This window comes from Lolium rigidum, chromosome 1, assembly GCF_022539505.1.
Source record: "Lolium rigidum isolate FL_2022 chromosome 1, APGP_CSIRO_Lrig_0.1, whole genome shotgun sequence".
Taxonomy (NCBI): domain Eukaryota; kingdom Viridiplantae; phylum Streptophyta; class Magnoliopsida; order Poales; family Poaceae; genus Lolium; species Lolium rigidum.
In genome coordinates, this window is record NC_061508.1 from 158,608,165 (window position 1) to 158,630,323 (window position 22,159).

At 48.1% G+C, this 22,159-nt stretch overlaps 1 protein-coding gene across 1 annotated transcript; it reads right to left on the minus strand.

Annotated features, from left to right (window-relative positions):
• Positions 1-5,694: 5,694 nt before the first annotated feature.
• LOC124682645 lies at positions 5,695-6,350 on the minus strand. Its single transcript, XM_047217294.1, has one exon. It carries the CDS (start codon positions 6,208-6,210, stop codon positions 5,962-5,964), a length of 249 nt encoding a protein of 82 aa, XP_047073250.1. The 5' UTR covers positions 6,211-6,350; the 3' UTR covers positions 5,695-5,961.
• Positions 6,351-22,159: the final 15,809 nt, after the last annotated feature.

A 22,159-nucleotide genomic window follows, 5' to 3' on the forward strand; every position in this document is an offset into this window, starting at 1 on the left:
ACCAAAGGACCGGTGGACGAGGTTGAGAGACACCCAATTCCTGAAGAAGGGACTCAACCCATATGAGCTCAGCAGTTGCATCAGCAACCGCCTTATATTCGGCATCGGTACTGCTGCGAGAAACAGTGGCTTGCTTGCGTGCTCTCCAGGCGATCAAATTAGGACCTAGGAACACAGCATAACCCCCCGTGGATCGCCTGTCGTCTGGACACCCAGCCCAATCAGCATCAGAGAACGCAGACAGAACCCCTGATGAACTAGCCCGGAGATGAAGACCAAACAAGGACGTGTGACTGATATAACGCAAGATGCATTTGACAGCAGACCAATGCACATCAGTAGGAGCATGCAAATACTGGCACACTCTGTTGACAGCATAGGACAAGTCCGGACGTGTGATGGTCAAGCCACCAACAATACTGCGATACTCCGTGGCATCCTCAGAAGATAAGAGAACACCATCAGTGGCTGAGAGCTTGTCCGTAGAAGACATGGGCGTGGGCGACATCTTACACTTGAGCATACCAGCACGGCGCAAGAGATCCGGAGAATACTTCTTCCGAGTGAGAGCCGGACCGATGACCGATGAGCAACCTCAATACCCAAGAAGAAGTGCAATTGACCCAAATCTTTGACGAAGCAAAATCAGCACCAAGAGCGAGAAATGAGAGCAGTAGCAGCTGTCGGTGAAGAGCTGACCAAGATAATATCATCGACATAGACCGGTAGGTACATAGTCACACGGGGTCGCTGAAACGTAAACAGCGATGTGTCGGCCTTCGAGGGGATGAAGCCATGAGTATGAAGAGCAGAAGCCGGACGAGCGTGCCAAGCCCGCGGTGCTTGCTTCAATCCATACGAGCCTTAGTCGGTCGACACGGATGATGTGGGCTGATCGGGACTAACAAATCCCGGGGGCTGCCGCATGTAGACTTCTTCCTCAAGAAGACCATGAAGGAATGCATTCCGAACATCCAGCTGTCGAAGACACCAACCGCGGGAGACTGCCAAAGACAGGGAGGAGCCGAATGGTGGTAGGCTTGATGACGGGATCGAAGGTGTCCTCATAGTCAAGCCCATGACGCTGTTTGAATCCCTTGGCAACAAGACGAGCTTTGTAGCGCTCGATGGAGCCGTCGAGCATGTTTCTTCACTTTGAAGACCCACTTTGAGTCAATGATGTTGACACGTGGGGGAGGAGGAACAAGCGTCCAGGTCTCATTCTGAAGAAGAGCCTGATACTCCTGCTCCATAGCAGCCCGCCAATGGGGAATGGTCATAGCGGCTTGATAACTGCGAGGTTCAGTAGTGGGATCATCCACAGCATGAGCCATGCAAGCTGCCAGCCACACAACAGTGCCGTCGGTGCGCTCCTTAGGGCAAACAATGCCGCTGCGACTGCGCGTATGAGGACGCGAGGCAGCAGGTACGGGTGGAGGCGGTGCTGCCGGTGGTGAAGGCGCCGACGATGAAGGCGACGGCGAGGCAGGCGCGGCCGACCCAGGCGTAGTGGGCGGCGACAAATGCTGACCAGGGGCGGACCTGGGCGAAGCAGGGGGATTCACCACCCGAGGCGGCGTCGAGGGCGACGAGGGCTCAGGTCCAGGCGAGCACGGCCCGGGCGATGAGGAGGCGGGGTGGGCCAGCGGCGACACGGGCTGGGCCGGGCGCGCGGACGCCGTAGGCGTGCCAGGTGAGGAAGCACCAGGGGGCGATGGCGCCATGACGGGCACGGGACCCGGGGCATGCACATGCATGGCCGGATCGACGTGCTGCACCGGGGGAGCAGCGCAGTCGGGAAGAAGCTCCAGGCGTGCTCCGCGACCAATACCTGCACCATGATTAGGCAACAACACAGGCGCATACGCAACATCTTCAAATTGGCCAGGCAGAATGGAGGATAAATGCATGAGTGTATCGCTAGTGGATGGTTGTGGCATGGTAGAAAATGGGAAAACATTCTCATCAAAAACAACATCTCGTGATATGTAGACACGATTGGTCGGTACATGAAGGCACTTGTAGCCTTTGTGAAGAGAACTATACCCAAGAAATACACATTTTTTAGATCGAAACTCAAGTTTGCGACTATTGTAGGGGCGAAGGTGAGGCCAACAAGCACACCCAAAAACCTTGAGAAATGTGTAGTCAGGAGTTTCATGCAAGAGAAGTTCAATGGGGGTTTTCATATGAAGCACTCGTGTAGGTAGACGGTTAATAAGAAAGCATGCAGTAGCAAATGCATCACTCCAAAACCGAAAAGGTACAGAGGCATGAGCAAGAAGAGTAAGTCCAGTCTCAACTATGTGACGGTGTTTACGCTCAACGGCACCGTTCTGCTGATGTGTATGTGGGCATGAGACACGATGAGAAACTCCAAGCTTGCTAAAGAATGTGTTGAGGTTGCGATACTCGCCCCCCCCAATCAGACTGAACATGAATAATGTTATGCTGGAGAAGTCGTTCAACATGCTTTTGAAATTGAACAAATATATCGAACACATCAGATTTGCGCTTAATGAGATAAAGCCAAGTAAAGCGACTATAAGCATCAATGAAACTCACATAATAGTTGTGACCACTAACAGAGCTTTGGGCAGGACCCCATACATCTGAAAACACAATCTCAAGAGGACTCTTTACTTCTCTAGTAGATGAAACAAATGGTAGTTGATGACTCTTGCCTTGTTGACAGGCATCACACACACCTAACTCTTTGTTGCTAGACTCTAGTGGCAGCTCATGACGGTGGAGAATATGGTGCACTATGGGAGTGGCAGGATGACCAAGGCGAGAGTGCCACTGTGATGATGATACTCGAATCCTGCTGAAGACACGAGAGAGAGTAGGATCCTCCAGGCGGTACAACCCTTGGCTTAGGCGACCACTAAGCAGAACGTCCCGGGTGGCCCGATCCTTAATAAGAAGATCAAACGGGTGAAATTCACATAGGACATTATTATAAAAAGTGAGTTTTGGAACAGATAACAAATTACGAGTGACCGAGGGAACCCGTAAAACATTGCGAAGATGAAGCTGTCTACTAGGAAGACTAGTCAAAAGAGATGCTTGGCCAATATGAGAGATGGGCATACCTGCGCCATTGGCGGTGTGAACCTTATCATGACCATAGTAGGGCTGGTGGGTGGTAAGCTTTTGAAGCTCACTCGTCAGATGATCGGTGGCGCCAGTATCCATGTACCACGCAGGATCGATGGGGTAGGACGGAGTGGACCCCTGAACATGCTCCTTTCCCTTAGTCGCGGCAAAGGTAGCAGGGGCGGCAGTGGGAGGGCCAAAGTCGGCGAGCTGAGCCTGGCGTTCATTGCCCTGCCCATTGTTCCCGATGCCCAGAAAGCTGCGCTGAAAACGGCGGTGGCACTTCGAAGCGAGGTGCCCCGGACGTCCGCACAGCTGACAGACGCGAGTGTCGCCGGCTCGCCCGCCACCCGTGGTCGGTGCAGGGGGTGGGGCGGGTTTGGCCGCCGGCGGGGGCGCCGAACCAGCGCCGGGAGGCGCGGGCGGACGCGGGCCACGGTTGGCCCAGTGCGCCGCGGACTGGTCGGTGATGACACCAGCGGCGCGACGAGCCTCGACGCGCTGCTCCGTGAACATGAGGCGCGAGTAAAGCTCGTGGGGAGGCAGCGGCGTCGTGGCGCCATTGACTGCCTCCGCCAGATTGTCGTAGTTGGAGTCGAGCCCTTGGATGATGAAGCAGGCGAACTCCTCATCGCGGAGTGGCTGACCAAGCGAGGCAAGCGTATCCGCCACCACCTTGATCTTGTTGAAGTAGGTGGAGGCAGAGGAGTCGAGCTTCTTAATTTCACCGAGCTGCCGACGAAGGGCCATGGTGCGAGAGGTGGAGACGTTGGCGAACGCATGCTCCAGCGTGGTCCAAGCGTTCTTGGAGGTGGCGGCGAAGAGGACGAGACCAGCGACTCCCTCACCTAGGGAGCCCTGGATGGCGGAGAGGATCGCCTGGTCCTGCTGAACCCACACGCGGTGGTCTGGATTGATGGCGGGGCCTTGCATGGTCATGATCACCTGAGGAGGACATGGAAGAGAACCATCAACATACCCAAGAAGCTCATGGCTGCGGAGCAGCGGCAACACCTTAGCTCGCCAGAACAAATAGTTGTCCGGGGTTAGCCGGATAGTGATCTGGTTGGCGAAGTGAAACGGCGCCGCCGGTACCGCGGCCGACCCCGGTGCAGCCGTGGCGTACACGGGAGGCGCGACAGCAGGGGCCGGCGCCAAGGGCGTGGGCATGGGTGGAGGAGGCTGCATCCCGGGCGAGGCCGAGGCAGCGGAGCCCCCCGAGGCCGTCGGCACGACGGAGAGGGCCGTGTCCAATGTCGGAAGGGCGGTGGCGGGTGAACCCGCTGGGGCGGAGGTTTCCGCTGTGGCGGCGCCGAGAGACGCCGTGGAGGCCGCAGACGAGGCGGCGAGAAGGGTGGCCGCGGCGACGGTGCTCGGCAGCGGAGGCGGAGCCGAGTACATGGAGCCAACGGCGGTGGTGCCGAAGAACTGTGGCGCCTGGGGAGCAAGCGGGGACGGAGGCGAGTTGAGGAGGGCAGCGAGCGATGCGGGAAGAAGCCCGGAGCTCGTGGTGCCCGATGCGGAAGCGGTCATGGTGGGGAGAGGCGGCGGCGCGGCGCGGCGCGTAGGGTTTGAGGCGGCGGCGGCGCTAGGGTTAGGGTAGGCGGATCGGTGTTAGGCTGATACCATGTAAAACAACGTTGTTGTGGGAACTTGCTCAACCCTCTAGGGGTGGCATATCTCATATATATATATATAGGGGTACATCGTACATATACACGTATAATACAGAGGCAGCTATACAAAGTCTAACAAGTTGCTACTTGCTAGTGCGGTAGTGCCCCAAGTATTGCAGACGTTATATATACCAATGGGAAGGGATTCTTCTTTCTCGCGCGATATTTCCAGAATATCGCCGGGAACAGGTTTTCTCAGTAATCACTTGTACAAGAGAATATTGGGCGGCATTTACTTTTTTCTATTTTCTTAAATTTAAATAATTTTGACAAATTCTAGATTTTTAAATTGTGTTTGAAAAATCTTGGACGGTATTTAGAAAGGTAGCCCCTGGGTCAATCACAACCTTGATCAGTGGAAAGCCTAAGAGTTTGGCACCGCCACTAGGGCGTCACTGCGTCAGAGATATGAATTGCCATGCCATGCATGGTAGCTACAACAAGCCTGCAAAGTATACGAAGGCGCCGGCCACCGACGTCCGACGAGTAATGGCCGCGGCGAGGCCAGCAGGTAGCGACGGTCAACTGCGGCCACGTCGAGGCCGGGGAGAGGCGTCCAGCTAGCAGATATGGAATTGTCCCAGGTGATCACCGCCTACGACTCATGTCCGCCGCCGGCCAGTCAAACAAAGCCGACAAAGGACAAAAGGAAGCCCAACGAACTGCGTACAGAGAAACGGCTGGCTGAACCTACGGTGGCATTACACGTGGGGCCATGAAAGGTAAGTTGTGGCCTTTTCAGGTGCATGAGGCCACGAGTGACGCACTTGCACATGTTTTAATTCAGGATTGAACGAAAATTTCAGAGAACCTTGCTTGGCCAAGAAGATTTGAGGGAGATCAGGAAGGAAAATGTCAATTCATAAACAAAGTTATAATATGTACATGTTCGTCATAACAATACATGTATTTCGCCGGCGCTTTTTCAGCTTGCCTGTGCTTTATTCAAACCGATCGTATCTATGTGTGTATTTTTTCTGTATGTACAAAACTACAAGTTGCCACGCAGGATGCATTCGTACGTACGAACGCGTGGGCAGCACCAAAAATCAATCACCAAGAAACAAACCAACGAATCAAATCCTACGGACGACCGATCGATCACCGGAGTCTAGACGACCACTCGATCGGGTCGTTAAAAAACGCGTTGGAACGCGCGGGAGAGGAAACGCCGGCGGGGAGCATCCTACGGCGGGCAGCCATTGTTGGGGCTGTTGGTGCTGCAGGACGCGCCCGGCCCGCCCAGCCGCTGCAGGTAGAGCCTTCGTAGCACCTCGACGACGCCGGCGCCCGGCAGCGGGGCACCCCCGGCCGCCGCCCAGGTCTCGCCGCCCAGCGGCCGCGCCGCGTCGCCGAGCACCGCCAGCAGCAGCAGCGCCGCCACGAGCACCGGCAGAGCGAGCCTCATCTTCCTCGTCATCGCCACCGCGGCCATGATATCCCGATCAATCTTTTTCTTACTTTCTTAGCTTTCTTCCGCCTCTCTTCTCTTCTCTTCTCGCTTGTGCTGTGTGTGCGTCCGACTTGGGCGCTGGCTGGGGTAGCTTGTGGCAATGTATGTAGGTAGCTGCTATCTTCGTCTGCGACGAGGTAGCTACGGAATGAGTCGCGGGCGCCTATATATAATCGAGAGCCGTGAAGGTTTGGAGACGAAGTTGCATGTCGGTTACGTGCGTCGTGCGGCGACCTGGTTACTTTCGAGCTCCCGCGCGCTGAAGTTTGAAAAGTCAATGGGGCACGTAGGCGCGTGATGGATCGATCGATCCATCGACATGCATGCCCTCGTAAAATTCCATTATGGCGGTTCCTCCCTACATTCTTCTTCTTCTTCTTAGCGAGAAACATCCGGGCACCGTAACAAGTTTTGCATGCGCGCGCAGGAAACGACGACGAAAGGCAGATGCGCTGCCGTGTTGACCAGGGCAAGCAAGCGCTGCGTAGATAGATGCCGGCCGGCGAGTTCGAAAGTCAAACGGACCGATTAGTTGGACCGAGCTTGCATATCACTGCGATGACACCCTCGGTTTCCAAATTGCTTGTTGAGGAAAAAAGAATCATGCCGAGCTCATTATTTTTCTCTGTTCAATGCTTTTTTTACAAAACAAACACACCTACTACTCCTACGTTGCAGCTCCATACATGAATGCAGCTCCATGGATTAGTGGTTCATCTGGAGGGGCAAAATTAAGGGAGGAATTAGTAGCTACTACAACGAGCTAGCAGAATAATTCAGGGAACAAAATCGCGGTTTGACCAAGAAAACGCCGTGGGTGCCAAGACAGTCTAGGTAGGGTCTACTTTGACTTGAGCAATTCCACGGGGACGTACTTAATTAGGCACAAGCTCTGCTTTGCCATCGATTACTATGGTGTACTTCGGTCGTCGCTGATGGGTACCTGTCTGCTGATGCGGTCAAAACGCAGGAATTTTCTCTTCGGCCAGCGCGCGATGCATGGAATTCAAGCAAAAATTATGCACGTACACTCCGTCCTGAACTTGTCCTGAATTTCCACGGCACGGCGGTACCATGTTCATCCAAAACTCAAAACCCTGGCTAATTTCCGAGAAAGTGTTCAAAAGTTGCACCGAAGTTCGTTTGTTTCATGGATAACATTTTTCACTGCATCTTACGTGCACTAAGCTGCTCCATCACCCCATCCTAGCTTGCAGGAGCAAAGCACTACGGGAAAAAACGGTATTGCCGTGAGCCGCTGCACGGCAAAGACATCTTTGTCGTGCGCAGCAAGTAGCACGCACGGCAAAGACAAAACGCACGACAAAGATTGAGAGCAGCGCACGGCAACGAATACACGCACAGCATACTCAGTAGTGGCGCACGACAAAGTCCAACCAAAGCGCACGGTAAAGAAACGCGGCACGGCAAAGACCCTACGAGCCGCACGGCACAGATTTGTTGCACGGGAAAGGCTCTGGACGTTGTCGTGGCGCGTCCTTTGCCGTACGGCCAGACAAGTTGCACGGCAAAGGCGCCTTTGCCGTGCCTTCCTTTCTTTGCCGTGCGTCGACATACATTTTATTTGTTTTTCTTTCTATTTTATTTTCATCTAACACTTATATTTATTTTTTAATTAGTTTTACTTTTTAATAACTATTTATTAGTGTTACTTAAGACAATGTGCAATACAAAATTACTCTCCATGTTCATCCCCCCACATATATCAGGGTTTCGGAGCAATCCGCGCTTCGGAAAATCTGCTAAGTGTTATCGCCCAAATGTGAGGAAGGTCGCACCGGGGAGTTACTTTTGCACCATTACACGTTCACACATATCATAGGTCCACATGCAAGATTTGGTGGGGTTCCGGTGCTCCAGCGGTCGTTCTGCCCCTCCCCCCCCCCCCAAAAAAAACAGCGGTATATGTTCCCCGGCGGGTCTACCCCCTAGATTTGGAGCAGTTGATTTAGCAATTTTTAGTCTTCATCTATCAGGTGTTTCATCAATTTTAGGTTCTATCAATATTATAACAACTATCTTCAACATGCGCGAGGGTGCACCAATGTACTTTTTCATTGTTTTAGGTTTTTTTAGGACATATACACATTGAGAACCAAGATTGGGACCCTTTGGCACATACACCCGCAGCTAGAGCCATTATCACACGATCGAGGGTGTGCCTGATCTACTGGTTAGGGTTAGGTGTAGGGTTAGGGCTAGGGTTTAGGGGGTAGGGCTAGGGTTTAGGGTCAAGGTAAGGATTTATGGTTAGGTATAGGTTTAGGGTTTAGGGTTAGGGTTAGGGTTTTTGATGCATTGTTTTGCAGCTCCGGTGTCAGCACGTGTAGTTAATGGTTTAGGGTCTAGAGGTTTAGGGCTCGAAGCCTCCCCAGTTTAGGGTTTAGGTTTTATGGGAGCTACTTTTGCACAATTACACCTTTCACCACACTTTCACACATATCATAGGTCCACATGCAAGATTTGGTGGGATTCCGGTGCACCGGCGGTCGTTCTCCCCCTCCTCCCCCCCCAAAACAGCGGTATGTGTCCCGGAGCTTAAGCTCATACTTTTTTTTAATAAATGCCGAGTTATTACTTAATGCATTACAACTGATCTGCGATACAACCTTAGTATAACTAAGATGCAGACGTGAAAAATCCGGCGAAAGAAAAGAAAAGAAAAGATACAAGTAATAATCGAGAAATTTTAAGTCAGGTCACTCTATATATTACACGCTATCATCCATGATGGATAAAAATATTCCTCATCACGTCCTTCAACTGTGTAGATGTATCCTTAAAATGGATCTCAATTTTTCACATTTTGTAGAGATGACCATGAATAGAGCAAATTGATGCACCACTAGATAACCTCTATGAGAGAAAAAAAAACTAACATTAGAAACATATTAATTTGTACATAGACCGAGCGAGATCTCACCCTAAAATTTTTGCTACCTGTGATTTATTTCATGTAACCATTTGCTAAATTTATTAGCGACACTACGCGAAGGATATAAGATATAAATTATTTGAATGACTGGCCATATACAACAGATACATTTGCACACGAAAATTATGTGTTTGATTGTCTCATTATGATGCCAAAATACACAGTTGTACTTCTGTTCTAATTGTGTTTTTGTTATCACCAGAATTTAGCCAAGGCAGGAGATGGACCGTGATTGAGATGGGCTTGGAGGACATGCACATAAAGTGTCTCTGAATCGGCCTCGTGCGGGAGTTTGGGCTAGATTGCCCGTGTATCTGTACATTATGGTAGATTACGTTTTACTTTAGAATTAAGAGATAGAGTTTAGTCGTACACAGCTAGGTTTATTCCAAAGATAGAAAGTCTACAGACTATAAATATGTACCTATGGTTATTGAGAAAGGAGGACGATCACGTTCACAACAAACCAATCTAGGCGCATCGCCACCCCTTGTTTCGAGGGTTTCTTCTGGGTAAGCGTCATGCTGCCTAGATCGCATCTTGCGATCTAGGCAGTATAAGTTTATTCGTTGTATTGGTGTTGCTCGTACTGAAGCCTTGTTGATGGCGAGCAACACCGCTATCATGGATGTTTTGGGGTTGACGTCGATACTTCTGATATGCTTGCTTAGCTATGCTGCCCCTCAATATCTAGCTGCCTTTGCACCTATCTTGGGTGTAAGGCCAGCATCTTGCTTAGTCTTTATTTAGTAGATCTGATCTGTTATAGACGTTCCTTGTTCTTCAAGGATTAGTTTGATATCTGCATGGTTAGGCCTTGCAAACGGGTTGAACGATCCAGTAGTGCGTAAGGTATGGTTTGCTGATCCTAGAGGGATTGTTCCGGGAATCGACGTTACGTTGGTTTTTAGGCCTCTTTAGGACTAGTTTTCTATTATCTTACGTATCTGCCAGGCTCAACTACGCGTAGGATGTTCCGGTTATGCGGTGAAAACCCTAGACTATCGTAGATTGATTTAACTTGGTATTCATAAAGCAGGATCCCCATGTTAACGTAAATCCAACGTCAACCATGGGTCGATCGGCTCTTTGAGCCGATTCACGGTGGTAACACGAGAGCCGATCGGGGCTCGTATTTAATGTTTACGTGTCTGCCATGCAGGAAACTAATTGAAGCAATCCATCACCTTCCTGACCAGGTATAGGTCAGGTGGCACGCCCTTGCATTAGCCAGGACGTGTGGCGGAGCTTTGCGGGCCATCGCCCGAGGGACCAGGGCCCACCAGCAGTCCTGGGAGCCTCCCGGCTCTCCGTGTTGCTCGTCGGTGCTCGCCGGTGAGTTTTGGCATGCAACACATTCTGGCACGCCCGGTGGGACACTCTACAGCAACTACGTCAACATCTGCAGCTGAGATGGCAGACGAACCAGTCACGTACGAAGATCTGCCTGAGGAGCACAAGAAGAAATATGATGAGATTAAAGCCGTCTTAGAAGCCGATCTCATCGGCTCTTTCACGAAGACCCGTTCACATGGCATTAGGTGGAAAGGGTTCTCACCCGAAGGCGTTCTTGATGAAGTAGATCTGTCTACCCCTTCAGAGGAACGCACCACAGCTCTACGCCAGGAAGTTAATTACATGGTGGCTCATTCTCTACACCGTCATTCTGAGAGCCTGGTGAACGCTTTCGAGCGCGTTGCGGTTCGCGTGGTTCAGGAAATCATGAAGCATCAGTACTCTCCGTCAGGGCCTGCCCTAGGGACTCACCAGGGAGAAATACCGTTCCAGACCAGACCGCCGCTGCCATTCGTGCTTACAGCTCCAGAGCCACAGGGTTCACCGGCGTACGTCGTCTACAAGGTTGGAGGCGATCCTGGCGACTGCCAATTCCTGTATGAGCCGCCTAAAGAAATCCCACATGGATACGTGTGCACATACGTGCCGGACTGCAATAACTTGGCGCGCACGAACCAGATTGCAGCAGGAGGGATTTCTGGAGCAGACGCCGATAAATAGACATGGCTAGCTAAATATGCCACCGGAACGAGTCATGAAAGCTCGGTCCCTGCAGCTCATACCATGGAACAAATCAGTACAATCTTGAGAGACCAGTTCGGCATCCTGCCAAAGAGGAAAACAATCGGCTATTCCAAGCCGTACCCCGACGAGTATGATTTGATCCCGCTGCCACCCAAGTATCGGCTCCCTGAATTCTCAAAATTCAATGGATCGGAAGGGTCTAGCTCAATTGAGCACGTGAGCCGATATTTGGCACAGTTGGGCATGATTTCAGCATCGGACCCGTTACGTGTAAGGTTTTTGCACAATCTCTCACGGGATCAGCCTTTGGGTGGTACACCTCGTTGCCACCAAACTCAATCCGGACGTGGAAGTAACTGGAAGAGCAGTTTCATGTTCAATATCACTCAGAAGCTACCGAGGCTGGCATTGCCAATCTAACGCAGGTGCGGCAGAAGCGGGGAGAAACAGTGTCGGAATACATTCAACGTTTCAGGACTGTCAGGAACCGATGTTATTCGGTTCGTTTAACCGAGAAAGAAGCGATCGATCCGGCAGCATTGGGCCTCGCAACGCCGATCAAGGATCCGGCTTTCCAAGTAGAGTACGATTCACCGGCGCACATCGTCCAGAAATTAACATTGTATGAGCAGCGCCACCCAGAATTGTACCAAGACAAGTTCAAGCGTCCGGTAGGCCTGGTCGAGACAGAAGAAGCTGAGGATTCTGCAGAAGACCTGAAAGTAGCCGTGGCTGAATGGGCTCGGGGGGCAGCTCCCGTGTCCTGCAAATGGGTGAAACAACAAGGGCCTCCAAAAGGGTTTGACTTCGATGTGAGCAAGGCTGAGCAGATATTCGATTTATTGCTTAAGGAAAAACAGCTGAAGTTACCCGAAGGCCATAAAATCCCTACGGCGCAAGAAATGAACGGGAGACCGTACTGCAAGTGGCATCACTCGTTCACCCATATCACCAATGACTGCAAAGAGTTGCGTCGGCAGATCCAAACGGCGATAGAACAAGGCCGATTGATCTTTGGGCAGTTTGCCATGAAAGTGGACACACATCCGTTTCCTGGCATCAACATGGTGGAACTCAATCATTCCGCGAGGCGTCGGCTAGATTTCTCGTTCGATGTTAACATGGCAGGGCCTGTATACCACCATGGCAAGGATAAAGAAGAAAGCGGTCACTCCCGTGGCAAGGAAAAGGAGGAGGCCGGCCCACGCGTCCGGCCCCGATATGACGACAGACGATACCTCACCGAGGAACATGTGAGAAACTTGCGGTACCAACGTCCGCTCTCCGCGCATCTCCTTAACAAATATGAGCGTCAGTACGACCGACGTCGGCGGTACGACAGAGATGACGAAAGATATCGTCGGTCTGACGTAGACAATGGAAGATATCGTCGGTATGATAGAGACGACGAAGGATATGAGCACCGCGCTAAGGAGAAGTCAAGGGAGCACGAAGACATGGATAGACACTGGGACTGTCCTTTCTTCAAGCATTGCTGGGATTCAGGAATGAGCCGATTGCCTACGATCGACAACTGCCCGGAGTGTAGACAGCGGAGGAAGGACGCAGGTGAGGTTTCAGTTTTCAAGCGTCTAGGGCCTCTCCCACCTCAGAACAGACGAGCTGAGTCATCTCAAGAGGAAGATTTTGAGGAGTCAGAAGATGAAGAAGAGGATAGATACCACCGGCCATGGTGGTGCCCTGATGGACTCAGTCACTCCCAAAAGCGTAGGGTTCAGCGGCTACGTAGCTTGGAGCAAGCCGAGGCGCAATACCTGCACACGTTGAGGAAAGCGCAGCCCGATTTGGCCGTGAAAATTCAGCAAACTTTGGACGCGGAGATTCGTCCACAGAAGAAAGAATGGCGCCCCAAACAGACAAAAGTCGATGCACTCGCATCGGCTGCACAAATATGGTGTTCATACTTCCCTCGGAGTTTTGTGCTCCAAGAACCGAAGAAGTGCCGATAGCGCAGTTTGACTGTGGCCCACTGCCAGTTATCTTTGAAAAGCCACGACAGAAGAGCTACAAACATTTGAAAGCCCTGTACCTAAAAGGGTATATCAATGGGCAGCCTATCGGCAAGATGTTGGTTGACATGGGAGCGGCAGTCAACATAATGCCATACTCCATGCTACGGCGTTTGGGACGCTCTAACGCAGATCTGATCAAAACCAACGTCACACTAAGCGACTTCAACGGCCAAGCGTCAGAAACGCAAGGTGTTCTGAACGTGGATCTAACCGTAGGCCGAAAAACCATCCATACATCATTCTTCATCGTCGACAGCAAAAGCACGTACGCTGTCCTGCTAGGGAGAGATTGGATTCACGCCAACTGCTGCATTCCATCCACAATGCACCAATGCCTGTGATGCGTGTAGTTGACACGTCCGTTGGGAACCCCAAGAGGAAGGTGTGATGCGCACAGCGGTAAGTTTCCCTCAGTAAGAAACCAAGGTTTAATCGAACCAGTAGGAGTCAAGAAGCACGTTGAAGGTTGATGGCGGCGGGATGTAGTGCGGCGCAACACCAGAGATTCCGGCGCCAACGTGGAACCTGCACAACACAACCAAAGTACTTTGCCCCAACAAAACAGTGAGGTTGTCAATCTCACCGGCTTGTCTGTAACAAAGGATTAACCGTATTGTGTGGAAGATGATTGTTTGCGAGAGAAAATAGTAAAACAAGTATTGCGGTAGATTTGTATTTCAGTATTAAAGAATGGACCGGGGTCCACAGTTCACTAGAGGTGTCTCTCCCATAAGATAAAAGCATGTTGGGTGAACAAATTACGATCGGGCAATTGACAAATAGAGAGGGCATAACAATGCACATACATGACATGATAAGTATAGTGAGATTTAATTGGGCATTACGACAAAGTACATAGACCGCCATCCAACTGCATCTATGCCTAAAAAGTCCACCTTCAAGTTATCGTCCGAACCCCCTCCAGTATTAAGTTGCTAAACAACAGACAATTGCATTAAGTATGGTGCGTAATGTAATCAACAACTACATCCTCGGACATAGCGCTAATGTTTTATCCCTAGTGGCAACAGCACAACACAACCTTAGGGGTTTCTGTCACTCCCCGAGTGTCAATGCGAGCATGAACCCACTATCGAGCATAAATACTCCCTCTTGGAGTTAAAAGTAAAAAACTTGGCCAGAGCCTCTACTAATAACGGAGAGCATGCAAGATCATAAACAACACATATGTAATAACTTGATAATTAACATGATGATACGTCTCCAACGTATCGATAATTTCTTGTGTTCCATGCCACATTATTGATGTTATCTACATGTTATATGCACACTTTATGTCATATTCGTGCATTTTCTGGAACTAACCTATTAACAAGATGCCGAAGTGCCGGTTCCGTTTTCTCGCTGTTTTTGGTTTCGTAAATCCTAGTAACGAAATATTCTCGGAATCGGACGAAATCAACGCCAAAGATCTTAGAATCCCTGGAAGCATCCGGAACACACGAGAGGGACCAGCAGGGGGCACGGGCCCACCACACCATACCCTGGCGCGGCCTAGGGGGGCCCGCGACCCCCTAGGGTTTGGCCAGCCCTTCGACCCTCTGACGCCGCCTCTTCGCCTATATAAAGCCCCTGGATCAGAAAACCCGGACGCGTTCGACGAAAACCACGAAAACCTTCCAGAGCCGCCGCCATCGCGAAGCCAAGATCCGGGGGACAGGAGTCTCTCGTTCCGGCACCTCGCCGGAGCGGGGAAGTGCCCCGAAGGCTTCTCCATCGACACCGCTGCCATCTCCACCGCCATCTTCATCACCGCCGCTGCTCCCATGAGGAGGGAGTAGTTCTCCATCGAGGCTCGGGGCTGTACCGGTAGCTATGTGGTTCATCTCTCTCCTATGTGCTTCAATACAATAATCTCATGAGCTGCCTTACATGATTGAGATTCATATGATGATGCTTGTAATCTAGATGTCATTATGCTAGTCAAGTGAGTTTTACTTATGTGATCTCCGGAGACTCCTCGTCCCACGTGTGTAAAGGTGACAAGTGTGTGCACCGTGTGGGTCTCTTAGGCTAGATTTCACGGAATACTTATTCACTGTTGAATGGCATAGTGAGGTGCTTATTTATATCTCTTTATGATTGCAATGTGTTTGTATCACAATTTATCTATGTGCTACTCTAGTGATGTGTTATTAAAGTAGTTTTATTCCTCCCGCACGTGTGCAAAGGTGACAATGGTGTGCACCGTGTTAGTACTTGGTTTATGCTATGATCATGATCTCTTGTAGATTGAGAAGTTAACTATTGCTATGATAATATTGATGTGATCTATTCCTCCTACATATGCATGAAGGTGACAGTGTGCATGCTATGCTAGTACTTGGTTTAGTCTATTGATCTATCTTACACTTAAGGTTACTTAAACATGAGCATTATTGTGGAGCTTGTTAACTCCGGCATTGAGGGTTCGTGTAATCCTACGCAATGTGTTCATCATCCACCAAAAGTGTAGAGTATGCATTTATCTATTCTGTTATGTGATCAATGTTGAGAGTGTCCACTAGTGAAAGTGTAATCCCTAGGCCTTGTTCCTAAATACTGCTGAGTTACTACTGCTTGTTCTACTGTTTCTTTGCGTTACTACTTGTCGCAATACCACCACCATCAACTACACGCCAAGCACTTTTCCAGCACTCGTTGCTACCTGCTCATACTTATTTATACCACCTGTATTTCACTATCTCTTCGCCGAACTAGTGCACCTATTAGGTGTGTTGGGGACACAAGAGACTTCTTGCTTTGTGGTTGCGGGGTTGCATGAGAGGGATATCTTTGACCTCTTCCTCCCCGAGTTCGATAAACCTTGGGTATCCACTTAAGGGAAACTTGTCAGCTGTTCTACAAACCTCCGCTCTTGGAGGCCCAACACTGTCTACAAGAATAGAAGCTCCCGTAGACATCAAGCACTTTTCCGGCGCCGTTGCCGGGGAGGAAAGGTAAAGGCTCTCATACTACGGTCTCGGGTAAAGTATTTTTCCGGCGCCGTCGTGTGTGTGCTCAAAGCTATTTCCTTTAGATCCCGCAATTGCATCTTGTTGTTTCTTGTTTACACTAGTTTGGCATAATGTACAAGAGTGAGCTTCTTATTCTATTTCCTGATTTAAAACATGGATTGTTTGATGCGAAAATTAAAAAACCTATGAAATCTTCTTTGCATGCTGGTAGTAATATTAGTATGAACGCTTTGTACACCAATGTTGATAATGATATAGAAAGTTCTAAGCTTGGGGAAGCTGGTTTTCATGATATTTTTAGTCCCCCAAGCATTGAGGAGAAAATTTTCTTTGATGATACTTTGCCTCCTATTTGTGATGATTATAATAGTGGTCTTTTGGTACAACCTACTATGGAGAGTAAATTTTGTTGTGATTATACTATGCCTCCTACACTTGATGAGAATAATAATGATAGCTACTTTGTTGAACTTGCTCCCACTACAACTAATAAAATTGACTATGCTTATGTGGAGAGTAATTATTTTATGCATGAGACTCATGATAAGAATGCTTTATGTGATAGTTATATTGTTGAGCTTGCTCATGATGCTACTGAAAGTTATTATGAGAGAGGAAAATATGGTTGTAGAAATTTTCATGTTACTAAAACACCTCTCTATGTGCTGAAATTTTTGAAGATATACTTGTTTTATCTTCCTATGCTTGTTACTTTGCTCTTCATGAACTTGTTTATTTACAAGATTCCCATGCATAGGAAGCATGTTAGACTTAAATGTGTTTTGTATTTGCCTCTTGATGCTCTCTTTTGCTTCAAATACTATTTCTTGCGAGTGCATCATTAAAACTGCTTGAGCCCATCTTAATGGCTATAAAGAAAAGAACTTCTTGGGAGATAACCCATGTGTTATTTTGCTACAGTACTTTGTTTTATATTTGTGTCTTGGAAGTTGTTTACTACTGTAGCAACCTCTCCTTATCTTAGTTTTGTGTTTTGTTGTGCCAAGTAAAGTCTTTGATAGTAAAGTAAGTACTAGATTTGGATTACTGCGCAGAAACAGATTTCTTTGCTGTCACGAATCTGGGTCTAATTCTCTGTAGGTAACTCAGAAAATTATGCCAATTTACGTGAGTGATCCTCAGATATGTACGCAACTTTCATTCAATTTGAGCATTTCCGTTTGAGCAAGTCTGGTGGCCTAATAAAATCCATCTTTACGGACTGTTCTGTTTTGACAGATTCTGCCTTTTATTTCGCATTGCCTCTTTTGCTATGTTGGATGAATTTCTTTGATCCATTAATGTCCAGTAGCTTTATGCAATGTCCAGAAGTGTTAAGAATTATTGTGTCACCTCTGAACATGTTAATTTTTATTGTCCACTAACCCTCTAATGAGTTGTTTCGAGTTTGGTGTGGAGGAAGTTTTCAAGGGTCAAGAGAGGAGGATGATATACTACGATCAAGGAGAGTGAAAGCTCTAAGCTTGGGGATGCCCCGGTGGTTCATCCCTGCATATATCAAGAAGACTCAAGCGTCTAAGCTTGGGGATGCCCAAGGCATCCCCTTCTTCATCAACAACATTATCAGGTTCCTCCCCTGAAACTATATTTTTATTCCATCACATCTTATGTGCTTTTTCTTGGAGCGTCTGTTTGTTTGCTTTTGTTTTTGTTTATGTTTGAATAAATTGGATTACATCATGCTTGTGTGGGAGAGAGACACGCTCCGCTGGTTCATATGAACACATGTGTTCTTAGCTCATAATATTCATGGCGAAGTTTCCTCTTCGTTAAATTGTTATATGGTTGGAATTGGAAAATGATACATCTAGTAATTGCTATAATGTCTTGGGTAATATGATACTTGGCAATTGTTGTGCTCATGTTTAAGCTCTTGCATCATATACTTTGCACCTATTAGTGAAGAATACATAGAGCATGCTAAAATTTGGTTTGCATAATTGGTCTCTCTAAGGTCTAGATAATTTCTAGTAAGGTGTTTGAACAACAAGGAAGACAATGTATAGTTTTATAATGCTTGTAATATGTCTTTTATGTGAGTTTTGCTGTACTAGTTCATACTTGTGTTTGTTTCAAACAACCTTGCTAGCCTAAACCTTGTATCGAGAGGGAATACTTCTCATGCATCCAAATACTTGAGCCAACCACTATGCCATTTGTGTCCACCATACCTACCTACTACATGGTATTTCTCCGCCATTCCAAAGTAAATTGCTTGAGTGCTACCTTTAAACAATTCAAAATTTATCACCTCTGATTTGTGTCAATGTTTTATAGCTCATGAGGAAGTATGTGGTGTTTATCTTTCAATCTTGTTGGGCAACTTTCACCAATGGACTAGTGGCTTCATCCGCTTATCCAATAATTTTGCAAAAAGAGCTGGCAATGGGATTCCCGATCCCAAATTAATTAACAAAAATAGACACTCCTCCATGGTATGTGATTGTTGGACGGCACCCGAAGGATTCGGTTAGCCATGGCTTGTGTAAGCAAAGGTTGGGAGGAGTGTCATCATAATAAAGCTAAAATAAAAAGGCACTCCTTCATGGTATGAGATTGTTGGCAGGCACCCGAGGATTTGGTTAGCCATGGTTTGTGAAAGAAAGGTTGGAAGGAGTGCCATCCAAAAATAAAATAAAATGGGAGCCGCTCTTTGAAGGTTTGTACGGCAAGGGGGTTAGAGTACCCGCTACCATTCGTTGACAACAACATACACCTCTCAAAACTTTATTTTTTATGCTCTCTTCATGTTTTCAAAATCAAAGCTCTAGCACAAATATAGCAATCGATGCTTTTCCTCTATGGAGGACCATTCTTTTACTTTCATTGTTGAGTCAGTTCACCTATTTCTCTCCATCTCAAGAAGCAAACACTTGTGTGAACTGTGCATTGATTCTTACATATTTGCATATTGCATTTGTTATATTGCTTTGCATTGACAATTATCCATGAGATATACATGTTATAAGTTGAAAGCAACCGCTGAAACTTAATCTTCTTTTGTGTTGCTTCAATACCTTTACTTTGAATTATTGCTTTATGAGTTAACTCTTATGTAAGACTTATTGATGCTTGTCTTGAAGTGCTATTCATGAAAAGTCTTTGCTTTATGATTCGAGTTGTTTACCCATGTCATATACATTGTTTTGATCGCTGCATTCACTACATATGCTTGTACAAATAGTATGATCAAGGTTATGATGGCATGTCACTCCGGAAATTATCTTTGTTATCGTTTTACCTCGCTCGGACGAGCCAGAACTAAGCTTGGGGATGCTGATACGTCTCCAACGTATCGATAATTTCTTGTGTTCCATGCCACATTATTGATGTTATCTACATGTTATATGCACACTTTATGTCATATTCATGCATTTTCTGGAACTAACCTATTAACAAGATGCCGAAGTGCCAGTTCCTGTTTTCTGCTGTTTTTGGTTTCAGAAATCCTAGTAACGAAATATTCTCGGAATCGGACGAAATCAACGCCAAAGATCTTAGAATCCCCGGAAGCATCCAGAACACACGAGAGGGACCAGAGGGGGGCACAGGCCCACCACACCATACCCTGGCGCGGCCTAGGGGGGGCCCGCGCCCCCCTAGGGTTTGGCCAGCCCTTCGACCCTCTGACGCCGCCTCTTCGCCTATATAAAGCCCCTGGATCAGAAAACCCTGACGCGTTCGACGAAAACCACAGAAACCTTCCAGAGCCGCCGCCATCGCGAAGCCAAGATCTGGGGGACAGGAGTCTCTGTTCCGGCACCCTGCCGGAGCGGGGAAGTGCCCCCGGAAGGCTTCTCCATCGACACCGCTGCCATCTCCACCGCCATCTTCATCACCGCTGCTGCTCCCATGAGGAGGGAGTAGTTCTCCATCGAGGCTCGGGGCTGTACCGGTAGCTATGTGGTTCATCTCTCTCCTATGTGCTTCAATACAATAATCTCATGAGCTGCCTTACATGATTGAGATTCATATGATGATGCTTGTAATCTAGATGTCATTATGCTAGTCAAGTGAGTTTTACTTATGTGATCTCCGGAGACTCCTCGTCCCACGTGTGTAAAGGTGACAATGTGTGCACCGTGTGGGTCTCTTAGGCTAGATTTCACAGAATACTTATTCACCGTTGAATGGCATAGTGAGGTGCTTATTTATATCTCTTTATGATTGCAATGTGTTTGTATCACAATTTATCTATGTGCTACTCTAGTGATGTGTTATTAAAGTAGTTTTATTCCTCCTGCACGTGTGCAAAGGTGACAGTGTGTGCACCGTGTTAGTACTTGGTTTATGCTATGATCATGATCTCTTGTAGATTGAGAAGTTAACTATTGCTATGATAATATTGATGTGATCTATTCCTCCTACATATGCATGAAGGTGACAAGTGTGCATGCTATGCTAGTACTTGGTTTAGTCTATTGATCTATCTTACACTTAAGGTTACTTAAACATGAGCATTATTGTGGAGCTTGTTAACTCCGGCATTGAGGGTTCGTGTAATCCTACGCAATGTGTTCATCATCCAACAAAAGTGTAGAGTATGCATTTATCTATTCTGTTATGTGATCAATGTTGAGAGTGTCCACTAGTGAAAGTGTAATCCCTAGGCCTTGTTCCTAAATACTGCTGAGTTACTACTGCTTGTTTCATTGTTTTACTTTGCGTTACTACTGCTGCAATACCACCACCATCAACTACACGCCAAGCACTTTTACTCGCATCGTTGCTACTTGCTCATACTTATTTATACCACCGTATTTCACTATCTCTTCGCCGAACTAGTGCACCTATTAGGTGTGTTGGGGACACAAGAGACTTCTTGCTTTGTGGTTGCGAGGGTTGCATGAGAGGGATATCTTTGACCTCTTCCTCCCCGAGTTCGATAAACCTTGGGTATCCACTTAAGGGAAACTTGTCATTGTTCTACAAACCTCTCGCTCTTGGAGGCCCAACACTGTCTACAAGAATAGAAGCTCCCGTAGACATCACATGACATGGTATTCTCTATCCATCGGATCCCGACAAACACAACATATAGAATTACAGATAGATGATCTTGATCATGTTAGGCAGCTCACAAGATCCAACAATGAAGCACAATGAGGAGAAGACAACCATCTAGCTACTGCTATGGACCCATAGTCCAGGGGTGAACTACTCACTCATCACTCGGGAGGCGACCATGGCGGTGTAGAGTCCTCCGGGAGATGAATCCCCTCTCCGGCAGGGTGCCGGAGGAGATCTCCAGAATCCCCCGAGATGGGATCGGCGGCGGCGTCTCTGTAAGGTTTTCCGTATCGTGGTTTTTCGCATCAGGGGTTTCGCGACGGAGGCTTTAAGTAGGCGGAAGGGCAGAGTCGGGGGCCAGACGAGGGGGCCACACCATAGGGCGGCGCGGGCCCCCCCTGGGCCGCGCCGCCACGTGGTGTCGCCACCTCGTGGCCCCACTTCGTATGTTCTTCGGTCTTCTGGAAGCTCCGTGGAAAAATAGGCCCCTGGGTCTTTGTTTCGTCCAATTCCAGAATATTTCGTTACTAGGATTTCGAAACCAAAAACAGCAGAAAACAGGAACCGGCACTTCGGCATCTTGTTAATAGGTTAGTTCCGGAAAATGCACGAATATGACATAAAGTGTGCATAAAACATGTAGGTATCATCAATAATATGGCATAGAACATAAGAAATTATCGATACGTCGGAGACGTATCAAGCATCCCTAAGCTTAGTTCTCGCTCGTCCGAGCAGGTAAAACGATAACAAAGATAATTTCTGAAGTGATATGCCATCATAACCTTGATCATACTATTTGTAAACATATGTAGTGAATGCAGCGATCAAAACAATGGTAATGACATGAGTAAACAAGTGAATCATAAAGCAAAGACTTTTCATGAATAGTA